The following is a 25,367-nucleotide window of genomic DNA, read 5'->3' as shown; positions in this document are numbered from 1 at the left end:
CATGCTCTTTGACTCTTGCTGGGCCTGTTTGAATCTGGCAAGCGAAGACTGGAAATGCGTTGCTCAGACATACAGGCTTGAAGGGAAGAAATACAAACACCTCCCAGCACTCACTTCAGCCAGGACACCATCCATTAAGCATGGAAGGCTTATACCAAACCATCCCCAGCACTGAGAGGCACCACCACATCCCACACCCAACCGCAGTCCTCTAAAACACATCTGCAGCATGTGGCCAGCAAGGAGAGTGCAGGTATCTGCAGCGAACAGAAGCAAAATTTACCATGAAACATACAGGAGGCACAGCTTTATCATACTGGAAATGCCTAGAAAAATACCACTGCTCAGATTTCCTGCAGGAATATTGTGCCAGGCACTCAGCAGCACCAAAATCAAACGCTCTGCTATGTGGCACTGCTTGTTCCATGTATAAATGGAGATCATCACTGCTGGCAAGAAACAGGACTCCGCTTAATTTTAGTTTCTTCTAATTCAACACAGGATGCTCAGTGAGTTCATGCACTATGAGATTTCAGTATTTCATTTAAAACTGTACTTACACGTGGCTTAACTCTTGACATAACATGAAAACTCATTGCAGTGTTCCTGCATAGATTGTTTTAAAATATGTCAGACATTTCCAAGATTTAACAAATCCAACTGCAATTAAAATGAGTGAAGTAGGACATGAGTTTTAGAAAACATCACAATGTATCAACCATTGCAATAGATATAATTTATGTACTGCTTACACAGCATACCTAATTACTAAAATATTAGTAATTATCCATACTATTTGTTCTGTCTTTCTCCTCCATCACAGCGAAACCAACAGAACTTCAATTACACAAGTTAGTTTCTCATTCTCAGGCTCTAAAAATTGTTGCCCTGTCACGTAGGGCTGCACAGCACATGCAAATCCTGTAGGTTTTTTCAAAGTCACAAAGATTTTAATGGCATAAGACTAAGATAATACATTTCTTAATCGAAAATTTTGCAGCAAAGTTGATTAGAATGAAGTTCTCTTTCACATAAAATCACCAGCCTCCACTGCGCAGATCATTTTTGACAGCAATTGTTAATGTAACACAAAAGTAGTACAAACAACAGTGCTACTTTCTCTAGTCACTTTGTCTTTCTCCCCAAGCATATACTCATTTTCTTTCTCCCTGTGATATAACTGGGAGTGATCAACAACAATCCCAGGTCCTATCAAGGTATAAAGCACTAAGGAGAGCTGTGCAATAACAAAACAAAGTCTAAAACAGTCCTAACCTGCTGAGAGGTCTTGCAAAGAACAGGATGAGTAACAATGAAAAAAAATCTAGAACTAGAAAGATATTACCATCTTTACATTCCTGAATATTTTTATCAGGAATATAAACATCTTTGTGTTTTATTAATTGAATAAACATAAAAATTTAAAATTAGAAAGAAGGTAGAGAGACTCTTGCCAGCCAACTGTGGCAGCAGGACTCTACATTAATCTGGAAGGAGCTTGTTCAGCTTGTACATTACACCTGAAAACACCTCATATGGCGTTTCTGTTTGTCTTAATCAAGACAAAGAAACCAAAATGTCATAAAGGCAATCAAACACAGTGCTACCTCACTTGGAATTACGACTTCTTGAGTGAGGGAATCTCTCCACACAGATCAGGCCAGCAGGAGCAGCAGCAGGACTCACGGAAAGCCCATCTCCTGTGGCACCGGCACAGAGCGAACAGACCACACAGTCTGAAACCTGAGCTCATTCATCAAGTTTCCAAATATATGGCTACCTGTTTTTCTTGACATTTTTGAAGGGGATCAAGAGGGATGACCTTAGTGTGGGGCTTTGCTCAGTGCTATGGTGAGTGGCTACAGCCTCTCCCCAGCCCTATACAAGTCCTCGCATTATGATCCTGAATAAAAAATACAAGCCTACAAAAATCACAAACGCGTCAAGAGATCCACAATCAAAACTCAAGGCTTTGCCTCTTTTTTGGAATTTAAGTAAATTAAATTATGAGATAATTCCAGTGGGCTTGAGATGCACAATGCAACCCCATAGCAAAAATTTTTATATAATGCAAACAAAGATAAGTTCTGATCATCCACTACAATTAGCCGCTATACCCGCCTCTCCGGTATCATATTTTTTAAGGGAATACTGCGAAAAAACCTACAGATTTAAATGATTTAATACCTTCCCTGTACAGTCTTATCCGAGGCTGTAATGTAATACCTCTTGCTGGAAACATGCTCTCATCAGGCAGAACGTCCTCAAATCAAGCCATCGAAACCAATTTCACTGATGACGCCATTTTCTTATTTCTTTCGCTGCCATTTTAGCATCGTGGTTACTCCACATTTCCTCGAGAAGTAGCTGTGCATTCTCCCTGCTCTAAGAGGAAACCATGCTCGAATAACACGGTGACAAATGAAACCTGTATGCTGAATTTCTGCCCGTGTCACGTCCCTACATGGCAGGGGCGAAGCACAGTTGCCACTGCAGACCACACCTCAATTCCCTGTACCGGGAGCTGGCGAGGAGTATCCTAAGAAGGTGCAAGCTGAGGAAGCAGCCACTGGAAATCCACGGGCACCACAGGAAAAACTGATACAACTGAGGAAAGAGGAGTGTCCACCTCTGTATCTCTCTGAACCCCACAGAAAACACTGGCTAGTAAGGGAGTAGTTACTCTTTGAAAAGAGAAGCAAAAGCCATAAAGGAGGCACACAGATAAGCTTGCAGTGTCTGCTGTTGGACCAACTGTGTATTAGCATTAACATATAGGCAACCACAAAAACCCACTTAACCTGGCAGCAGAAAATTCATTTCTCAGTATCACATCCAAAAGCCAAACAGTCACCCCAATCAGTCAATAAAGTATTCCTTATCCCAAAATGACATTTCTGATAGATCACCAGCAACAGGGGCAAATTATTAAACAATCCTGCTACTTATTAACACCCAGCCGCCTCTAATTCATTTCTAAAAATTTTATTGCAGTCCTTCAGTCCCCCCCATCCCTTGCCCCTTGCTAAGTGCTTTATCCTTCTGCTTGTCTGACTGGGAATGTGTAACCTTGCTGTTTGCGAGAAACAGGGATGCTCTCAGGATTGTCTGAAAACCAAAACATGATTGGTATTTCCACATCTCTTCCTTCACAATTTTAAATGAGTTGAAACAGTTAAATGCCTTCAAGTTAGTCTGAAATGGTAGGTAAAAAAACAGTAATGAAAAAAATCAGTTGTCTTTACCTCCTCTGGATTCAAGTAGTGAGCCTGGCAGCATTGAATCTGACACTGTCCCCGTACTCAGGCTGACTCAAGTGGAAAGATTTCAGCTGCTGTGCCCCCATCCCACAGCTGAAAGCCTTCATACCAACTCCCTGAACGCTCCTGAGGAGCATGAGTTATCTTTCTGCTCCATGAAAAGAAAAGCCAAGCAGCATCTTTCAGCCTCCATCTGCATTTCAGACAGAAAGCCAGGCAGGCAGCGAACGCTCATTGCCTCAAAGGGACAACGCCTGCTTCAGACATCAAAATCCTGTCAGCGCTGGAAATGCGACAGCCAAGTTACACCGGGATGCACATCCTGAACCAGCACAGGTGGCTTACCCCAGTGCTGGACCTCCAGAAAAGGGTTCCTATAACCTTTCTACTGCAGTTTGAAGTCTCTCAGAAAAACCCATAAAGGGGAAGAAAATCTTTCCCAAGTTAAATTTACTTTATTTTGCTGATAGTGGCTAACATGACAAAGAGACAAGATTATATTCACTGTAGTGTGAAGAATGTAGGCTTTTTTTTAATACACACTAAGATGTCAAGAAAATGTGCAAATTTGAAGTTCAGCCTTCTTAAATAACATGAGATGATTTAGCAAAATCATCCACCTGAGTTAAAAAAAAATAAGCCCAAGTTAGCTACCCCATTCTTCCTCAGTATTTCTAAACAAATCACAGCTACTTTGTTCACCTAATAGCTATTTTCAACATAACACCTTATCCCCTAGGACAAACATAAATATTTTACTGACAGTGAAAGCAAGCAATTTGGAGTTCATACATGTCACGATATCTTTAAATCCTCAATTTAAACATGCCATGGTCTTTAGAAATGGTTTTTCTTTACGACATTACCGATACATTTCACAAAGTTAATTATTTAAATTACATATGAATTATTAATTACAGATCATTAAACTAAGAAACAGAAGTCTAGAATATGCCTGTTATAATTATACAACTTATATTTTAAAATGTTAGACATTAAAGGGCTCAGAGAGAAAAGCATACACTCAAATTCTCTGCTGCAAAAAATATGTTACAATAAACACTTTATCGTTTTTCAGCTTATTTCTCCTATTGTGTAATAAACCTAAGGTTTAAACTTTCCAGACTTGGGGCATGAGGCCGGTGTGCTGAGGATAGACCACAGACAATAGGTTTCCATTTTTCTCCTCTGGCTGTACTCCACCCTGGCTAAGGAACTGTCTAGCAGTGCATGCCTTTATTTGCGCCTTGCGTTAACAAGGCACACAAGCTTTCGGACTTTAATGTAAATTAAATGTCAAGTGCAGATGCTGCCAACAGATATCAAGGAAAACCCTGCTATAAGAAACCTACAGCTAATTATTCTTTACAGTGGCTCAGTCATTTTTTCATACATTAATTTATGGAGCTTAGTTGGAGTCTGTCTCCCACCCACTTCAAACAAAGGAAAATAATTTGCCACACTGTACTAACTGCAAGGATAACTGAGCCGTCTACCATACGGGGTCAGTGGGGATGGGATGGTTTCCTCCATGGTTTTACACAGGCAAACCACACATTTAATTGTCCTTTACTTGATTTTTTGAGGAGCTGCTTTGTGGAAAAAGCCCTCTTTGCACATATAATCTGGTTGGAGAGAGGCAACTTTTTGGCCATGCTACGCCACTGTTCCACATCTTCCCCTCTGAGCATTTCTCAGTTGATAAAAGGAAGAGTGCAGAACATGGCACACAGGCAGCTTAATATTTGGGGAGGGAGCCCCAAAGAAGGCAAGTCACTCTACTGCAGGAGCCCAGGTGCCATCCCAGCACAGTATGTTTTATTAAACTGCTTCCTTCCATATACAAAAATAGAACTGAATGAAAAGGAGAAAAATCAACCCACCCTGTACTTTTGTCCCCACACCAAAGCCAGGCAGAGCTCCGGGTTTCATGCTGCCTTTAAGTCCCCAGATCTGAAAGTATTAAATGAGCTGCCACCCACCCAGCTAGTCATGACCAACACATTTATATAAAATGTTAATTCCCTGACTGCTTCCCTTTACTGTGACTTTACTGGATTAACCCTTTTCATAATGTATCCTATTCACTTGAACGAGAGGTGGGACCTAGGCTACAAACTCCAGTTGACTAAGCAAATATGCTTCACCACCTCATTTAAGAAATTAACGAAAAAGAAGCAAATCTCCACATATCTTCATTTGCTTTGAAAGAACAGAACTATTTTCTTATTTTTGTCTTACACTTGAAATCCTTACTTCAAAATAAGATTCAAGAAAGTTTAACATGTCTTCTAAATAAATCATAAGTGCACACGTAAGAACAGGGGAAACAGAATGGACCAACATCTCTGCACCACAATGAAAAGCAGGAGAACAAAAAAAAAAATCATAATCATGTAGCATCTTTATTTTTTGTTTAAAATACTTCCATAGACTTTTCATAGCCTAGGGAAGAGAAATCAGGAATAAAGGCATTCAGAAAGTTATGCTACTGTATTTCTGCTTAAATGAAAAGCAAAGTCAGCAATGTCAAGAGGGTCTTTAAAAAGGCAACACAAATGAAACCCAAAGCAGACGCTGGACTGCCCCACCCAACAGCTGCTCTAGCGAAGAACATTGGAAGGTAAAGGCACAGACCTTCCCGTTTCTTTTCTGTGAGCAAAGGACCTTTTCTCCAAAACTACCCACCTGTTCTCTTTCATTACTCTCTTACAAATTAAAACAACCTGCAGCAACAGTACAAAGAAAAACCACCATAAAAGACACCTGAAGGAAAACTCTCTCTTATCAAAGCAAGCTTTCTACCCTCATTTTATATATTTTAAAAGACAGACATTCCTACCTGTAGATCTCAGTATTGAGGAGTTACAAACCTGTTAATCCTGGCTGTTAACTGCCACACTTCAGCTGCCTGATATTTAGGCTTACACAGCTGTATCTATCTCTATTAATGTTCAAGTATTCTCATCTTAAAAAAAAATATATATAAATCAAACCTGCAAGTCCTGAAATGGCTGAGACAGTCAAGAGTCCAGCAAGACAATAAGAAAGCAGCTGCTTTCCACAGCTGAACACCACTGTCTGTAAAGAATCTATATATTTTTTTCCAGTGGTGCTTTATTCAAATTCTAGGAAAAGCATCAGTCTGAAACCACTAACTGATGGGAGTAACAGTTTATAGGTTACAGAAGGATATTTTATTGTTAACGGACTGTACCATGTAGGAATTAGGAGGGGGTGAGGCGGCAGGCAGGCAAGAGGAGAGAGATGCTACTATTTTTTTTCCCGAGCCGCTGCAATTACCCTGATGTGAATTTTTGATGACTTCCGACATATTGCATGGTTAATAATCGTTTCAGCTGTCATGTTTGGTTAATGTGGAAAATGCATTTGCTGCATTGTGATGCAGCACTCCAGCCACAGATTGTAACACCAGTTGTGAAGCTATTCCCTTAACTGAGCTGCATGAATTTGCACATACCATGAGGCTGAAATAAATGGTAGTTTGATTTTTATACAGCAACTGAAAGCTTCTGCCATTTTAGATCTGCAGAGCTGTTGGTACAACATGTACAGGCAGATAATTTTACTGCATATTAATTGCTGTCGATGCTCTTTAAAGGGAGCTTTGATTCTCCATTGTTTTGCTGTGTTTGGTTATTTAACAGTTAAAAGACTGAAATACTATTTATGTTAAACATCGCACATTATTGTAGCTTTACACAGGTTATTTAATTGTAAGCACATATACATCAATGAAACTGTCAGCACTACATAAATGCAGCCTTGTTATTCATAAAGGCTCAACCTACTTCTTCCTCCATATGATATTTAAGAGTGTGTGTATATATAACCTTCTCTTACAAATGATTGCACATGAGGTGTGAAAATAAAATGATTGCACGTAAGGGGTGAAAATATGCTGCTTACAATCAAATAAAGAGAATTTTATTTGCAAAAGTACCACTTCTTCACCTACACTTTAAACATCAAACAGAAAAGTATAAGGTTACATAAATACTCGTGTGTGCCTTTCACTGTCACCAAGAGAAAAACAATGCTGCAAGCAATCATGCAATTACAAGAGGAGATGTAAAACAGCAGAGATGAAACCATGCTAAGAGCCAGTCACCCGATGATTAAAGTCAGGCCAGTGTATTCCAGCAGTCAGGTGATGGTGCCATCATTACAGTGCAGAAAGCCACGGAAAAATCGAGAAATAGACCACCCCCATCTTCAAGAAAAAAAATTAGAAGCACCAAAGGAATAAAGAATGCACTTGCTAATATGCCAAACGTACAACCATGAAAAAGCATTTCACAGAATGTGTGTAACACTATCGGGAAGTTACTGTCACAGGTCCCAAGTGCATATTTAACCCACGGTGCCAACCCAGCTCCAGTCTGCAAACTGCTGGTGACACTCCTAAATTCAAAGTTCATTCTTTTTAAATTCCAGAACAACAGCCCTGCTGCCACATCACTTCATTTCACAGTTCAGTAATTCTGCTCACAAATGCACATCTTCAATTTGCAAACACACACATGCAAAAAAAATCCAGACTTGGGATGTCTACGTTTAACAAAGAACAAAAAGCTATCAGGAGAATGAATGTTTTACTGTGCATGAACACTGACATACCTACAGAATCACCACCAATTCATTCTTTCCACTTCTGTTTAAATTAAAACACTGCAATGTCTATGAAATATCAGAAAATATGGTGCAGGACATTTTATATTGAAAAAACAGGAGTCTCTGAATTAACATTGTACATTCCCATTAACAGGGTTATGTCCGCAGAAGGTGCTCTGTGGCTCAGGCTCACCTACCCCAAAGGCATCAATGCACCTTGCACAATTCAGAGTTTTGCAGGTGGCAGAGTGATCTCTTACAGTGTGTTTTGGCTTTGAAATCAACAAACTTTATCTTAAAGGTGATTTTCCTCAAGTGACTGCAAGGAGCAATCCCTCCCTGTCTGTGATCAAATCAGCACCGAATATCTCTCACCAGGCATTTCATGAGTGGAGAAGACAGGTCTGAATCCAACATTCTTGGAGGAAATCTGCAGTCAGTTGTATTGCAGGGAAAATTATTGATCACAACCAGCTACACCCCACAGTGCAGGCAAAGTCCCTTTTGGGAGAAAAAGGTTAATACATTTGCAGGGATAATTGAACTCTGGCATTCCTCCTGCATTTCTGAGCATCCATGTCTGGCACCATCGCTGCTGCTGGCCTTGCTTCAGTAACTTGCCACTCACGTCACACACATTGCTCTGGTTTTGATGGCTTCTCCCCCTACTCACCTCTGGTCTGTATAATCCACTAGAGGTGCAGAGACAGAAGCACCAAGGACACACAGAGCTTTTGCTTCCTAGCCAAACTCTGAAACAGGTAAAGGTACCTGGAGGGACAGTCGACTCTTTAGGACAGACAGCAGCCCCCAAGGGATTTCAGCAGCACAATCACCCATCTGGAGCTGCTAGCCACAACTTTAAAGATGCTGCTTTTCTCAAGAGACATTATCTGTTATTTTCTGGCAATACAATGCTACTGCAGAAGCTCCTTGCAACTGCAGCTCTGTGCTTTACAATCAGCACAATTATATATCTGTACTTTGTTTTACATATTGCATTAGCAGGGAAAGCCTTCCCAGTGTAGCTCAGCACAGGACTGTCTCCCACTACCTATGGATTTCTTAAAGCAACAGCTTTGGAGGATGCTAACAGAAACTGCCCACCCCAAATGGCTGTGAGTGTAAACAACTGTGAGTGCTAACCCAGCTAAGATGTCGGAGCTGCTATCTGTTCCACTGGCAATCAATTTAGTGGAGCGTTCAGTCAGCTCACGCATCAATCACTTCTGCACTCTGATGTGGCTGTGGGAGGAGAAGAAGGAAAACTACTGTTCAGGGCTGCTGGGCCCCAGCTAAGGAAAACTGCAAAAGTCTTCCTTCTGAGTAGAAAGCATCATCTCTCTAAGAGAGTGACAATGCAGAGAGAACACAGAAGCCACTGGAGTAAGAATATCCCTCTCTGGGTCACGATCATTCCCCTCACTATTTCTGGGTGTTCACAATGACCTCCTGCCTTGCTAGGTAAAGCTTCATCTCTGGAGTGAAGGAGATTCCTTCATCACAGCTACAAAATAATCAAAAGATCCAATCACCCTTACCTTAAAAAAAAAGCACCAACAAACCATAAAACATGGCAGTCTGCAATCAATTATATAATCTCCTTTTCTTTCAGTCTTGCACTGGACAGGGATAAGGTGGAGAAGAGGACCAGCATCCCTGGATCTGCTCCTGTATTAGTGATGTTTTGAAGCTCCACAGTTTCAATGTCTGCCATTGCTGGTGAGCATTAGCCAGCAAAATTGAGAAACATTGCTGGCAGGGAGTTGTAACAGTGATAGCTCCTTCCCAAAATTTCTTCTCTGCTTAATCCAGCAGTGTAGCAGCAGCAGCAAATACTGCACTGTCATACTGGCTCTGGAGAAAGCCTTAAAGCATTAGCTGGTCCTCTCTGCAAGGCCAGCAGGGTGATTATCCAGCATTAATGACAGGCGAGGTCTCTTCCTCTGTCTTCAGCTCTGCACACTCATCCTACCCCTTCAGAGGATGCAGAAAGAACAGCCAGAGAGTTCAGGAGTCCAATCCAAGCAGGTTGTGGTGAAGAGAAGAGGAAGAAAACCCAATAACATCAATATGGTTATACTCACACACAAGCACAGCAGAGCAAAAAGTCAGGCTGAGTGTATCATGATGCTACTGGCCTGTCCAGCAGGGAATCTAGGCTTTGTTGCAACAGGCTAACTTACAGGGACTGAGAAAAATGAGCCATCCAGAGTCAAAACAAAAACTAGAACAGGGAAGTGACCAGCTCCAATAACATCCAGTATCATCATGACATTAGCCATCCTCCTTCAGGGGAAGAACCACCGACGCACTCACTGGGAGTTGCTGGCTTGTTACAGAGCTCAAAGGACACCTGAGCTTCAACACAGCTTTAGAACTCAATTTCTACCAAACAAGAGGATGTAAAGGCAGAGAGCAGGAAACACCCCTGAGAGAACCGACTGAGGACCAGTGCTTTGTGTGACCAGGCAGATACAGGGGGAAGTGAAACAAATGCTGTAAAATTGGAAGAGTGCTGGTCCCTAGCAGGGGAGATGTGGGGGGAGCCCAGCCAAGCAGAGAGGATTAGCACCAACACCGGCAGTGCTGTTACTGCCATCCACACCCCAATTAGCGGTATCATTTGTCCGGATGAATGGGGAACTTGCACTCAATTCGGCAATTTGACAGGGTGTCACTGAACTACCTCACGTCCATATTTATCCAAGAGGCAAGTGCAGGAACCAGTTTTAATTAGAGCCTGTTTGACAAAGAACCGAGGGTATTACCCATGCTCTCACCATCAAGCGATAATTGAGATGTAATCGTTTAAACAAAGAGCAACAAGTGTCCATTTACCCAAAGCCATTGTTAAATATCCACTAGGAGATTATTTTCAAAATTATAATGTGCCATGAATATGCAAACCACTTTCCATCTTTAGCATTGAAAAGAATAATCACCTTTTAAAAAAACTCACACCACCAAAAACTACAACTGAAAGCCAAACAGCTATTTTGCAGCAGAATTTGAGGAGTGTTTTAAACATGCCAATGCTAATTTAACAGGAGGGGGGAGAGAAGTGATGGCTCTGCTTTGGGGCCATTAAACTCTGTCTGGAAAGCCCTCTTTTGTACAGCATTAGCCTGCTGTAAGTCTGTAATTATGAGGAGAATGTGTTAATTTTTAATTCAGATTGCTAACCCCTTTTTTATGTACAAACCATGCATGTCAATCCCTCTTGCAGATGACTGTAAGCACCGACATGACCAAATTCAGCCCTCGGTGGTAAAAGCACACTCTCCCTGGGAGGTTTGGCACCGTGCTTTGGAAAGCAGCTCAACCTCGTAGTAAAATAGCTCCTTTATAAAACTGTCACCTCAGCATCGTGGCAAGCAAATCCTCTCGACCCACAGCCCATTAAACCAGAACCATATGGCCACTGATATTCACACCTTCATTTCAGCATTCTTCTGTCTGGCTACTGAAATTCTAACACAGCTTCACAGGAAGCTGAATTCCCACGTCCCTCACATTCCCAAGCACAGGGAAGCACAGGATGAGGAAGTTAACCTAACACTGCCTAGAGGCCCACACCAAGTTAATAGCTGTCAAACACTAAGCCCATCTTTCATCTCTTCTGACTCCTACTGATGCCAGCAATCCACGGAGGAACCTGACTTAAGAGCATGCTTTGACACAGTCCAGCAATGAATTATTAACTCCAGCAGAAGCTGAAAGCATCAGCTAGGAGCAAACATGAGCTTTCTGAGATGATTAACCAGAATGCAATTATCAATGCTCCTGCTTCTCATAAAATGTCCCCAAATTCCCCATCACATAAAGCCCAAAAGGCACCACACAGAAATGCACATCCACAAGCATGAAAGCAGAAACAATTCTGTGTTTTTTCCATTTTTTTCTTCAGGGTTATAGTACCAGCTGTGAGTGGTCTGAGAGACAGCAATTATACATGGACTCGCAACACTAACAGAAGAGTCAAATATGCAGAACCAAGACCATATTTTTAATTTCCACAGCAATTCAACCCATCTTGGACTGGATAAAACACAGCCACAGAAACCTGCCTGCAGATTCAGAACCATCCTTGGCCATGTTACATCACATAGCACAAGCTGTTTGCAGCTCAGGGCCTGACTGGGCACAGAGAAGCAGCTGTGGCTCCCAGCCTGCTCGCCAGTAGTAGACAGATGAAGACAGATGCAGTCACCCCTTATGATGATGAGTGCTACACAAAAGGGCAACTCAGCCTCCTTCTGAAACACATGGGCTCACCCTGCCAGCTGGGTGTAAGATATGGGGCTCCAGCAGCATTCCCACATTCAGGAGGAACAACTTGCTCAATTCTCTGCCAAAGGAATCCAGACAGCTCCCCATATTAAACCACAAGGTGCCAAGAGGTAACAACACTACTGATGGACCTAAAAAGGCCTGCTGAATCCCAGATGCAAAGGATGTTTGCTTGAAATGGGGTGCCATGCCATTCTGAAATTAGCAGTGAAAAGCCAGGATGAAGACAATATTTTAGGGTTTTTTTAGATGAGAAGCTAAATTTCCACTTTTCCTTTAATTACAGCTACCAGCTCAGAAGAAAGTGGCACTAGAACTGCTGGCCAGCATGGGAAATGAACACCCACAAGCACACAGGTTAAAGTGAACAACAGCAGTTGTATGGCTGCTTTGTTACACCATCCTTGCATTTCTCATAGTGAAAGTACAAGTGAAATCAGTACTGGCATCTCAGCAGGCTTAATGAGAAGTCAGGTCTACTCTATTCAGGTCTTTATAGTGTGCTCATTACATTAATATCCAAGGGCCTTCCAGTCCTGCACTAAGTGACATGACTAACATCTGTCAGTGTCGTTTGTTCTCCTCTCCATTTCCTGGAGCAGTGGAAACACAGTGTTCAAGCAGATCACAGAATACCCAGAGACTAGGAAGGGAGATTCCTTCAGCCCTGGCTCACACAGACCATGGCCATGTCTGCTTGGTTAATGGTTTTATATCATAGTCATCAGCAGAATGATTAAGCAGCTACACATTTTAAAACCACCAGGTCTCCTCCCAGCAGCATTTCCATGCAGGATTGACATGATTGGAAGACAAACAAAAAATCTGTCCTTTGTGGACCAAATTAAGTAATTTGGAGTTTCATCATTTCATTTCTCTGCCTGAATCTCCTTGCCTTGTCGTCTTACATTAGATAATGCTGAGGATACAATTTCCAGCAGAGGAAATAAAAGCATCCATCTGTTGAATTTGACTAAAAGGGACAACAAAGGTATGAACAGCTTATCCTACCCTTAAATCCCTAACAAAACACAGATCTTAAAAGCTAAAGAGGTTTCACCTGGCCATCAAAACTAGAAGACTGAAGTCAGTAATTATTACTTTTGTGCTCACATGCCTTTCACCTTTCACAATGATTATCCATCTATAAATCTCTATCCTTCTGATGCTGAAAAGTACTTATGTCACCATTTCCTCCAAGTTATAACCCAGTAATTCTTTGCCAAGACATTGTGAGGACACTGAGATAGCCAGAGAATGGGAAGAGCTAGAAGGAAAAGAAATGTGAGGGATCGAATCTTAGACTCAAGATGAAGGATTGGCAATGCTATTTGTCATAAGGTCAGCTAGCTGGAGCTGGGCAGATGCTTCTAGTAAAAGCAAATGCCTAGAGAAAGGTCAAACTCAAGAATATAAACTTGGTAGAGACTGGGAAACAATGGGCTGCAGGGGATGAGACTCACCACCACCTTCTCCTCATTTGTCCATGCAAACCTTCAAAAGTGAAGGTAACAGAAGCCCACTGGAACTGAGTCACCAGCTGCTAGATCAGGAGAAAAGCAAGGACTCATTCCAGGCAAGTGAGGGGAATGCACAGAGCTTTCATTTAATGCAATGTGCATAGCCATACAAAATGGGGATTAATCTTTCACAAAAAAAGAACCTTTTCAAGTGTATAGATAAAGAGACTCTCAGGAAGGGACAGAGGCTGACTCAGAAAACTATTAAATGGACAAAGTGACTTTCAAATAGAGGTCACTAGTTCAAACATGAACTAAATCAGTAGTGGCCAAGACTAAAGCATCTAAAGACTGATTAGTGGTGTAAACAAAAATGTCTTGTTAATCTTCCCTGAGCTCCTGCTACACAGGAGCCCATACTGCAAGATCCATGCAGAAAGCAATGCAGAATTTACTTTCTGTCCAGCCCCAGAGGAACAGCCAGAGCTTAGATGGGTACCCAGAAACAAAGTGCCTGCCCCTAGTCAGTGCAGAAGTGAGACAGGCACTGCTGCATCTGCTTAAAATAGCTGAGTTATTCATTCTGGTTATGATACCCTACTACAGTGTGCTTACATGTTTGTTGGTGGATTCATATTATCAGATATTGTACTGAACAACACCCACATAGCATCTATAAACAAGTATTAAGATCACATTGCAGCTTTCCGGTACTGTTTCGTCAGAGAATTTTCCTGTGAAAATACTTTGCTGATTCACTAATGTCATACAACTTCTATATTCATGAAAAACAGACCACCAAATGTCATTTATCCTCTCCCCAACACAGCTCAGAAGAGGCTCCAGCTATCCCTAGAGATCTTGCAGCACTGCAGACTCAGATGTATATTGCTTTACTGCAGAACATCCTTCCAGAGGACACTCAAAGAGGGCAGACAGGATTCCAAAACATACATTTCAGTAATGAAAACACTAAACACACAATGTTTACCACTCAGGAGGTACATCCAGTAACGCAGCTGCTTTAACTTTGGCCATCAAGCACAACTTGGGTGTCTCCCATCTACCTTGACAGGGAACCACAGCTCTGACACCACCCCGTGCTGTGAAACACAGACATCCAGTGCAGCACCATCCTCCTCACTCCTACTGGGCACTGGAACTGAGAGTGCAGCGGGGGCTGTGTCAAGCCACTGTATTTACAGGTGGGGTTCTGGCACATCATTCTCCTGCTATTAAGCAAACATTTCCTTATGGAACTGCAGTTTAAGTAGCACAGTCATCATCACATACATCAATGCATACTTTTATATAAAAATATCTGTTGTAATTAATTTATGATATAGCATATTATTCATGTACTATTACTGAACTAGGATCCTGCAAATAACATTAATTCCTATTATAATTCCTGTGTCTATTTATTGGAAGCAAGGACATGCTGGAGGCAAAGATATAGAAGACTTGATTTCCTTTTTAAAGAAAACTTTTATTAATGTTTATTCTAAACAAGATCCTCCAGCTGCTGAAGTTTAATACCACCCAAAATGCATTTCCTCTAGGGTCCTCCATTATCAGCAAGGGCCTTTCTTGCAAGATGAATCTTTCAAGAGATTTTCTTTGCTATCCAATTTGGGAGACTTAGGCACACAGCATTCAAGGAATGCAAGCAAATCCTGCCCCTTCCAGGCCTTCTGGGGCACCTATTAATTTAACCTCCTGTAGTGAGGGAATTTATCATCTCTTCCTATTGCCAGTATCTAAAAAAGTAGAACAGAACAACTGAAATTGGCATTGCAATTATTCAAAGTCTATAGATAGTTGTTGCCATAGTGTTAATTAAATTGCTATATGGTAATGTCCTTTCTTTTCTACCTTTTAAAGCTGAACTCTGAAAAAGTCAGGTAAGCTGGGACCATGTCACATAAGAGTCCATGGAAAGTGAGTACAAATGATTAGACATTATATTGTACTCCACACAAAGATGAGCTGAAAATCTGAAATAGCTTGTTATGTTCTCTCTTTCCCACTTGGTATGAAAGAGAAGAGACTAATTTCCAAACTGCTTCATCATCTGCCACCCAAACTCAAAATTTTGAAAAAATCACCATGAAATTTCATAGACCAACCACAGTAATTGAATGGATATGAACTACATAGGGAAGAAAAAAAAAAACCTTGCAAGTTTTTTTCCCATCATCTTTGTATGTTTTGGAAAAATGGGGAACAATAGTGATGGCTACTTCTGCACAGAAGTACCAGAGTTGGCAGACCATTGAAACAGGGGGATGGAGAAAGATCACTGGAGAAACAAACAATAATCCCAAAATATGCCATGACAGATAAAAAGTCAGTTTTAACACAAATACCAGCACAAGCTTCATCTTGATAATTATACCACTCAGACTGGTATTTGCTCAGAGATGGAGCAATTTCAACAACTTCCCAGTGAGAGAAAAACTTTTTTTTTTTTTGCCAAAGTATCATAATAATTTCTTTTAAAGTGCTGGACTCTTAACAGGAAAAACCCTACCTTACAAAACTTTATTATTTAATGGAAACCTGAAATGATGGGAAAAGGACTCTATCAAATCCTGACTATAAGTCTAAGTGAGAGAGATCAAATAACACTCCATACAGTAGCCAGAGGGCAAACTCATGGCTCCTCACCTTTTGTTCCAAGTATTTCCCCTCATACTTGGAAGTGCAGAAAGCTGTTTTGGTCTCCCTTAATTTCCAGTACTTCTAGCCACAGTGAAGTATTTACTATTTGTGTAATTACTGGTTTTCAGCGGGCCACAACAGCAAAATTACCTGACAGAACCAGATAGCTGAAAAAGTCATTTTCCACCAAAAGTGTGGTCATGCCACCACCCAAGCCCACAGATATATATAAACCAAAACAAGCTTAATCTTTTCTGGTTTGTGTTTTATAAAAGGGAGAGATGGCTCCTGAGGATCCCTGGTTACCTGTGCCACAACAATTAAAAAGGAAAGGCTTGGGTAAGGAAAGGCTTCTGGCTCACCACAGTGGCAAGTGATCCACAGAAATTTAAGGTTCTACCCTGTTTACCTTATCAATACATGAAAGTCACCCCAATTAGCAGGACAGCTGCTTTCTACAGGATTATTCATGTGCAACAGCAACAGCATCAGGCCTTCCACACCCATCTGTCCAAAAGCTGATGTGGTCTTCTCTAGAAGCTGGACAACTGGCCAAAGCAGCATGAGCCTGAGACTCAGCAGAGGGGACTAGGAGGAACACAGACCATTAAACCACACTGGAAAGCATCCCAGGAACGGAGCAGAGACTGCTGCTGATGGTGCTGCAGGGAGGAGAGGGCATGGCCCTCCTCACATCTGGAGAAGCACTACACAGTGACCACAACAGGCATATTTTTAACAGAAGTGCTACTAACATGCAACACACTTGTGAAGCTATACAAATAAACTTTCCCCAAGAAAAAAGAATAACTAGTTTAAAAATTAATAAATTAGAGCATTCCTTAATGTCTGTTAGCAGCTCAGCAAATGCTGGGCATGTCAAAGATGAAAGGTGAAAAATACCAAGAGGCACAAACCTCAGAACATTAGGATGTCCGTCAGCCTCCCTTTGTCTTCTTTTCAGTGTCCCCTGCTTCAGAGGTTCAATTCAGTATGTGAAGTTGAACAAAAACAAAACAAGAAAACTGACAACTTGCCTATTTATCTTTTTTTTTAATCCAAACCACATTAGTACTTTTAGACAAATTATATTATAAATGTAGAACTTCAATATTCTGGCACCAAGCCACATTTTAATGGACATTCAGACACTAACTAAGGAAACGGTTGTGCATTAAGCCTATCAATAAGTCAACAATCAATACTTCAGTACTGCAGTAAAAATACAATGCACCCTTTATAACTGCCACTGGCCTCATCCTTCTTTGTCAAACTCAGCTCCTAATACAAAAATAACAGCCCTGAAGCAAGAAATGAAGAACATTTCACAGTCGTTAAGCATTTATCTTAAAGTCTAGACCTAACTGGTCTTATGAACTGTACAGGTTTGGTTTTTTTTAAACTGTGTTCTGATAGGGCAGAAGAGTCAGGAATAAAAGGACAAAAATTCAGACACAAAGTTAATCAAGCAGTTTAACAGGTAAGAGCAGCAAAATAAAGTAACTACAAAACTGCAAAGCCCCACGCAACTGCAAATCAGGAGCTGGTTCCAACTTATCTCCAAAAAGCATCTCAGTCAAAAGAAAACAAAAAAATCCCATCAAGCATACTAACATTTGTGTTTTAATCCAATTCATAGATTTTAACTGCCTGCACAACATCAGTCCTGCATAATCCCTCAACATATCCATCCTATCAGTTTGATCAAATGAAGCCAAAGGCAGCCTCTGCAGAGCATGAGTTTTGGACACCCTCTGGAAAGTGTGACCATCAGGCCATATTGCTCTGCAGTAGAACAAATGCTTTAAAATTTTAGTTAACTCTGGCTTCCCAGTCAGCACCATGGCCATAATGCTGAGCCACCACTATATTTCTTGAGAGTGGAAAAAACCCACAGTTTTTGGATGCTTGGAGCAGCTGTGTATGTCTGCAGAAAGGTTCAGGGTATGTTTTACAGGAAGAAATGGTGGCAGACATTGATCCAATCCTGTGAAATGTGAATGTAAAAACAGGAGGACAAAAACAATCCAATTGATCATTTTTATCTCCACAGCCTAGTAAGCTCAGTACTGAAATGGAACTTCATCATGGAATGGCTAAGCCAGCTTAATAGTTTGTGTAAACAAGCCAACTGAATTCTCCATTTTCTTCTCAGAGTCTGCAAACACACAGAGGGAAACAGAGAACGATTGTTTCAGAAATCCCTCCACACATCCCTCACGTCTATTTGCTAAAACCATCTTGCATCCCCGGTGTTTCAGCTATAAACAAGCATAGAGCATGGTTGGGAATTTGGAAAGACTTTTTGCTGATATTTTGAAGTCAGGACCTCTGCATCTTGAGGTTGAGCTCTGCAGAAGCAGACAAGGCTGCAAGGCTGGCAGGCAAGGGGCAGGAATACCCAAGTGCTCACAGACCATGGAGCAGCTGCCAGTGCACAGTCCATGCTCAGGAGCAAGGTGTGTGCCCAGCAACAGCCTAGGCCACCTCTGACTATTAGGGTTTGCTACTTGAGCTTACTCTCTCTACATCAGGCATGTCCTAAATAATCCATCTCAGGTGAGAGTCACCACACTGCTAAATACTGCTGCACAAAATGATTCTATTGGGTAGCAGGCAGTAAGCTGTACTGACTGAAGTTTTAGCCTACAACTCTAAACTGCCAGCTTAAAGGGTTTTTGCATGGCCACATCCCCAACTCACAGCAGCAACTAAAAGCAATCTTTGCACAATTTCAGCTCAGAGAAGTTGAAGATTTCCAGACCAGAGTGGTGACAGAAAAGGGTGTTTTCAGCAGAGCTGTCAGTGGACAGGTGTTTGTAGCACAGCTTCAGTTTCTTGTGGGCAGAGGAGCTCTGCTGACAGTCTGTACCACAGGGGCAGCCAAGGAATGCACTGTTTAGCACTGCCAAACTAGAAAACTCCTGATGGAAAGAAACAACCTTATTTTTTCACAAGGTCTGGTGGTATCTGAGGGAGTGCAAGTTGGAGGCCAGTTAAATGTTGCCCAGTATTGATCAGGATTGTGAACAATAAAGAAGTCTGAGAAAATAGCAAAAAGGAAAACATCCACCTAAGCTTTCACTACAGAATCTCACAATCTTGTGAGAGCCAGTGGCAAGTGCAACTTTTAATTCTCAGATTAAAAAACTGATGCATAGGAAGGCATTTCTTGGATTCAAAGTCAAGCATAAAAATCATTACAAAAATTGGATCAAAATCCAGCTTTCCCAATTTCCTGCAATGAAAAGCAGCTGCCACAGAAGGCCATTTTCTGAGCAAATATATGCATCAGGGGGTGCCAGTCAGGCAAGGATCCAAAAACTCAAGGGTCAGGTGCTATTCAATATTTGAATCAGTACAATAAAGCACTGCATAAATATTTAAACTGGCACTCTTGCTCTAAAATACTCTTGGAGCATATTTCAGCCACTTGCTTTCAAAGTTTATAACTGACATTCTCTTCTTTCTTCTGTCCTGTGCAACCTCTGAAAGAAAAACCCATTCCCTGTTCATCCATAACACATCTGACAGTGGTTTGCTGGCTTGATCTGCATGTGCTGCTTTCAGTCAGCAAGTACAAATAGATAAATCTCAAGCGCTGAAATCCTGTATCATTGGCTCTTTATGAGCTCTTGTTCTAAATCCACCCTCAGTTTCCCTGAAAAACCCAAAACCTGAAACTCCAGAACACTCTCCATTGTTACATCTCATTTATAACCTCTGTCTTCAAAAGCCAATTGCTTGGGCTGCTTTTCAGTTGTTTCCACAGCGTGCTATAAAACAATAAAAGATGCAATTTGTCATTAGACACAAACTATGGAGGACATACATTTGCTTAGATCTCAGTACAGATCAAGAAGTCAAAGGCCAAGGACAAAGGCATTTTGATATCCACATCCAATTTAACCTCCCAATTGTTTTAGCCAGTCATTAAGGCAAGTTATGATCTTTTAGGGTAACATTTCCCTACTATCAGTCACTATCTGTGCTGCCCAACCCAGCCCCTCCTTTTAAACTGTGTGACCTTCAATGAGCTGAAGTTGCTGTAACTGAAGGCAGAAGCCCAGCACACGTGCACTGCCAATAACCCACCTGGCTGCACCCTCTAACAACTCAATACACTGAACTGCAGCTCTGCTGGAGATTCCCATCCTGACACCTCCACAGTTACACTCAATATTGATTTGCATGAACCTGCTCCTATCTCAGACTTCATTTCCCTGTGCTTCTATGTGCTAGGCCTGTCAATGTACCTAAGCTTTGAAATGGCTGAAGTTTCTCTTGAAAATAAAGCTTAAAAGTCTTTTAAAAGATGTTTCAGTGACACATCCTAAGAATCAGGATAAGTTTTTTTTTGTAATAAACACATTAACTACTGGTCACATAAATTTGACGCTGCATCTACTGCTGATAGCAACAGTTTGTTCAGCAGATGCTTCTAGTAGCACCTAGGCAAGAGATTAATAGCAAAAACAAACAAAAACCCAGACCCAAACCATACACAAAAACCAAGGGACAAAAGACAGCTCTTTCAGTTTTGTTGGGCTATCAGAAATAACAATTAACTAAAGCTTTGGTAGTAATGGAAAAGGAAGCTCTGATGATTACACAGGTAAGATTATTCTGATGGAATGTACCACAGAATATAAAAACACACTGAATTCATACAAACACTTCAAAAGGTAGTGCTATACTTAAATTATTTACACTCACAAGAGTCCAAAGGAATTAGCTGTGAGACTGTCAGTCTGAATAAGCAAGATTTGGCTGTGAAACTGTGCCTATCAATAAACTAACTCACTGCACTGATTTCACAAACAGTATTAGAAGGGTCAGTACTTCAGCCCTTCAGATCTGGCACTTGGCAGGGCCAGCAGCCTCACAAAAGCAGCATTGCTGTGTGACCATGTGGAGGTGTCTCTGCCTGAGGAAGAGATTGTCACCTGTGGTGCTGATATGGTGTCACTCCTGATTTGCTCTGGAAGCTGCAAGTTCATTTTTTAAAAAGATAATTAGTCAATACTACACAGAAAGACAAATGATCCAGTGCTTTAACTGTAGCAAAGGGTTGTTTCAAGTTGTAAAAAACTTGAGTAAAACAAATCAATAAGCTCAGGAGTTGTTAAAATCTGAGGTCCTGCCTACCCACACTCTGTGCACAAATTCACATATGTAACAGAACTCCTTAGCTTCTCAATGAAGTGTATTGACTACCCATCCAGCTTAGAAAAACAAATGGCAACACTCTCTGAAAAAATTACCCGTGAATTAACAAAGACCTTTTCTTTAGTTGCATGCGTTTTCCATAAAGCAGAGAGGTAGAGGATATTGGTCATGATAGTTTTCAATTTATCACTCTGGAACTTCAGTTAGGAAAAAGATGAGATCAGCAAGCCATTGCCTTTGACACTAGAAAGAGCCTCACTAATGGGAAGGCACAGCCTGCAGCAGCAGGGACAACCAGATGGTAACTCTTGCACCAGGTGCAGTGCAACAGCAAGTCCAGCAAAAGCCATTTGCATTGTAACTGTGGCCATCCTTCTCCTCCTTCAGCATCTGACCTTCCAGTTTCAAAGTTTCCATGTTTTGTCTGGATGACCATAAGCATCCAGCACACTTGCCACAAGACAAACACTGGTTTGCAAATGCCCAGTACAAGGTGTGTTCCTTCCTGTGGATGACACCAACCACGGGTGCTGAAGGCAAAAGGATCCACCTCAGAGATCTGCATAAAATCAAATGATTTAGAAACTCCTTCAAGATGAACCTTCCCTGGATCCACAGGGGCACTTCCCACATGCAACATGTTCTGCTGAGCTGTCTCTGCAACATGAGTCCTTGAATTGCGCTTCCCACCTTCCTCTCTGAATATGTGGTTTCAAGCAGCATTTGTTGCCAGGATGCATTGCTAATACATAATATATTGGCTGGAAATTAGGATTTCATCTCAGAGAGAGAAAATGTTACAGCAGCTTCTTCAGAGGCAATACATGCTGAAGAGTTTGAGGAAGAAATTTTCTAAGACAAACAGAGCAAACTTACAACCAAGAGAAGACAGATCTAGTGAAGACAAAAAACTAAATTCTGCCCTGTAAGACAAACTGCAGATTCAACCCCCTGCAGGAAGGGGTTCTGTTCTGTTATGCTGCTGCAGAAGAATGTTATTTCTCAAAATTTAGCTTTGGGTATTTATTATAGAAATAACTTCTGACTGATGAAGACTTCCTTCTCTTTTCCTGGTGATGCTTTGCAAAAGTCATTCAATTCTGGCATTCCTGGGAATACATGGACTCAGATCTAATGCTTCCTCCCCAAACCCAGCATCCCTAAATATCAGCAAGAACTATCCAGCCTTCAAAAACAAGCCCCAGACTCTTCACACAGAGGACTGCCCTGCTGACTGGAGGACCCAGCATACAACAGGAGGCAGGAAGGCCTGGAGAGTCCCAGCTGCCTTCTGACAGCTTTCAAGAGACACAGTGTGACACCCCTTACATCCTGGAAAGATTTCCCTGAGAAAAAATGTCAAAGCAAGACAAAAGCAAATAGAGTAAATCAGAGGAAATAAAGAATAAGGAAGAGAAAGCTAACAATTCTGCTATAATGACTAACAGGGATATAACTGAGTGACAAGTTACCATCAACTCTCACCCAAAGATTTCATGCTACTAGCTGATGGGAATCCTTTCTAGCTCAGCTTCCCCCTGCTCCAGCAACAAGCCAGAGGAGGTGTCCACCTTGAGTACTTATTTTCATAGTTCCTTTAAAAAAAAATCCAAGAAGCAAACCCAAAAATTTTCCTCAGACAAGGAAAACAAAAAAACAAGAGGATATTAGAAAAGGTAGAGAATAAGGCATCTAAGAGTATGATACCACAGACAAACAACAAAACATTTAGCATAACTTAATTATGCACAGCAATGTCATATACTTACCTTACCAGGAATTATGAAGCCAAAACATTAACCTCAAGTAAAACAGCAACACAAAAATAAGAGAAGTGATATTGATTCACTGTATCTATTGAGTAATCAACATTCTGACCATTAGTAATGAGCTGCAAATTTTCTGGATAAGCCATTTTTAACCTTGGAAAAATTAAATCAAGATGGGGGGGGGGGCAAAAGAAATATAGCAGGGTGAGATCTGTGAGAAACAAATGAAAAATCAGAGCACAGAGTTCAAATGTGTAATTCCACAGCAAGATGGATCTCTGCATCCAGCTTCCACTACAACTTAAAGATGGTCACAGTCTCATTTAGTCAAAACAATGGTGAGTCTTTTGACTACTGCTTTAGCACTTATTTCACATTCATTAAAACCTTCAGGATTTTCTATCTACTTAACAGACAGAGTAAAAGGATTTAAATATGCCATTTTCTGCTACAAGCCTTGGGGCAGGAAAGAAATAATGAATGTTTCAGAGTTACTGTATGGTACCCATAGCAGGCAAAATCAATTACTGCTCAGAGGATCTGGAGATAACACACAGGTTTTATCATCTATTTGAAACATGGTTTGGTTTTTTTTTTTCCTTCTGCATTTCCTCCCCCATTCTCTTCAGAAATTTCTTTTCTCATACATTAGAATCTGGCCCAAAGAATCCTACTGACTTGTGTTTAGAGATAAGGATTTGTCATGATACTGTACATTATTCCCACCCATGCACTCCCATTTATCTGAGATTAAAAGCAAATCCCTCACAGATTACTACTTCTGCCCTTCACACCAAGTTTGGCTACACCAAACATCATTATCAGAAAAACCAAACAAACTGGTGTTATCAACAACACTGTGCCAGCTGGACAGACACCCTCAAAAGAGAAACTGCAGGACACACTTAGGGAATTGTCAGAAGAATGTGACATGGTCTGGGAACACTTTTGGGATGAGTAACATTAAAAAAAGGAACCAAGTAAGAGCTGGTACTTTAAGTAAGGTGTTCTAGAAAGGGCAGATCTTGAAATCCAGTTGGTACAGGTCTGAACAAAAGGAAACAATGTCTGTATAAATGATACCAAGCTCAAAACCAATAAAAGAAAATAAATTTTAACATAATCTGTAATTGGATTGTGGAGTTTACTGCCACAGGAAGATGGCAAGGCCAAAGCCATAATGGGATTAAGAACTGACTCAGTACATGTATGGATATTGACAGTACCTGGAGCTGAGTTAACACTGAAATTGTGGAAGGAAATATTATTCCTTGTGCTTCAGGATAACCAGTCTCTGAGCACTAAGGAACAAGGTGAAGCCTAAAAAAGCAAGTTGATATCCCCATGGACATCTTTGTCAGTGTTTCTCCTCTGAGTTATCTGGTGCTGAACAGAAGCATGTAAAGGCAACCAAACAGATGTGCCCCAAATACAATCTAAGAAATCAACTATGACAACTTTACTATCAGCTGATCCCATATCCCTGAATCAAGCCTAGGATAGACAACTGAAAGACTCAAAAAGTTTAATAAAGGTTTAGTAAAGCTACTGAAACTAAGCACTGAGGTGTTCACCATTGCCTTTCCTCATTCAGCAGCCTCTGAACAGCACTTGTGTGACACTGGCAAAGCTCCCTTTGCTCCCTCAAAAACACCACATGTGACAAAACCTCTCTCCCCCATCCCACAGTAGAAGATAACACATAATCCAGAAATTTATGCTCAAAAAGTACAGTCCACAGAGACTTCCACTGCAATCACACCACCTAGCAACATGGTATTTCATTCCTCTATTAAGTTATTTTAAAACTAAATCTTTCCAGCCTTCTCAAGCCATTTTTACCCAGCAACAATCAAGCATGCTGTTCCACTTAATTTAAAAGATGCTCTGTTAGCTGTGGCTCATAATGCTGCATAAGCATTTTGGTACTTCTGTGGAGTACCATGCATCTTGTATGCTTACTGAGATACAAATAATGGAATTGTATAGAAAATTTCCAACTCATCTCCCTAAGCTTCTTTCAGTCATTTCCACATGCATGGAAAAACAATGAGACATCTCACAGTAACTGCTTTTTGTTTGAGCAGTTTAATATTTTAGCTCAAAGTAAACAAATA

General features: G+C 41.1%; 1 protein-coding gene across 3 annotated transcripts in view; it reads right to left on the bottom strand.

The window, feature by feature from the left end:
- The window catches only part of NUP93 (nucleoporin 93), a 78,567-nt gene that overhangs the window by 36,367 nt on the left and 16,833 nt on the right, over positions 1–25,367 (bottom strand). The window contains exon 1 of one of the 3 annotated variants that reach the window (XM_058813451.1): positions 2,227–2,347. The exons of the other annotated variants lie outside the window; for them this stretch is intronic. Within the exon in view, the coding sequence (XP_058669434.1) occupies positions 2,227–2,250 (24 nt within the window). The 5' untranslated portion in view covers positions 2,251–2,347. Of the gene's footprint in view, positions 1–2,226; positions 2,348–25,367 lie in introns of those variants that run through there. 3 annotated transcript variants of the gene reach the window in all.

Source organism: Ammospiza caudacuta, chromosome 13, assembly GCF_027887145.1.
Source record: "Ammospiza caudacuta isolate bAmmCau1 chromosome 13, bAmmCau1.pri, whole genome shotgun sequence".
NCBI lineage: Eukaryota > Metazoa > Chordata > Aves > Passeriformes > Passerellidae > Ammospiza > Ammospiza caudacuta.
This window is presented reverse-complemented; position numbering and strand designations above follow the sequence as displayed.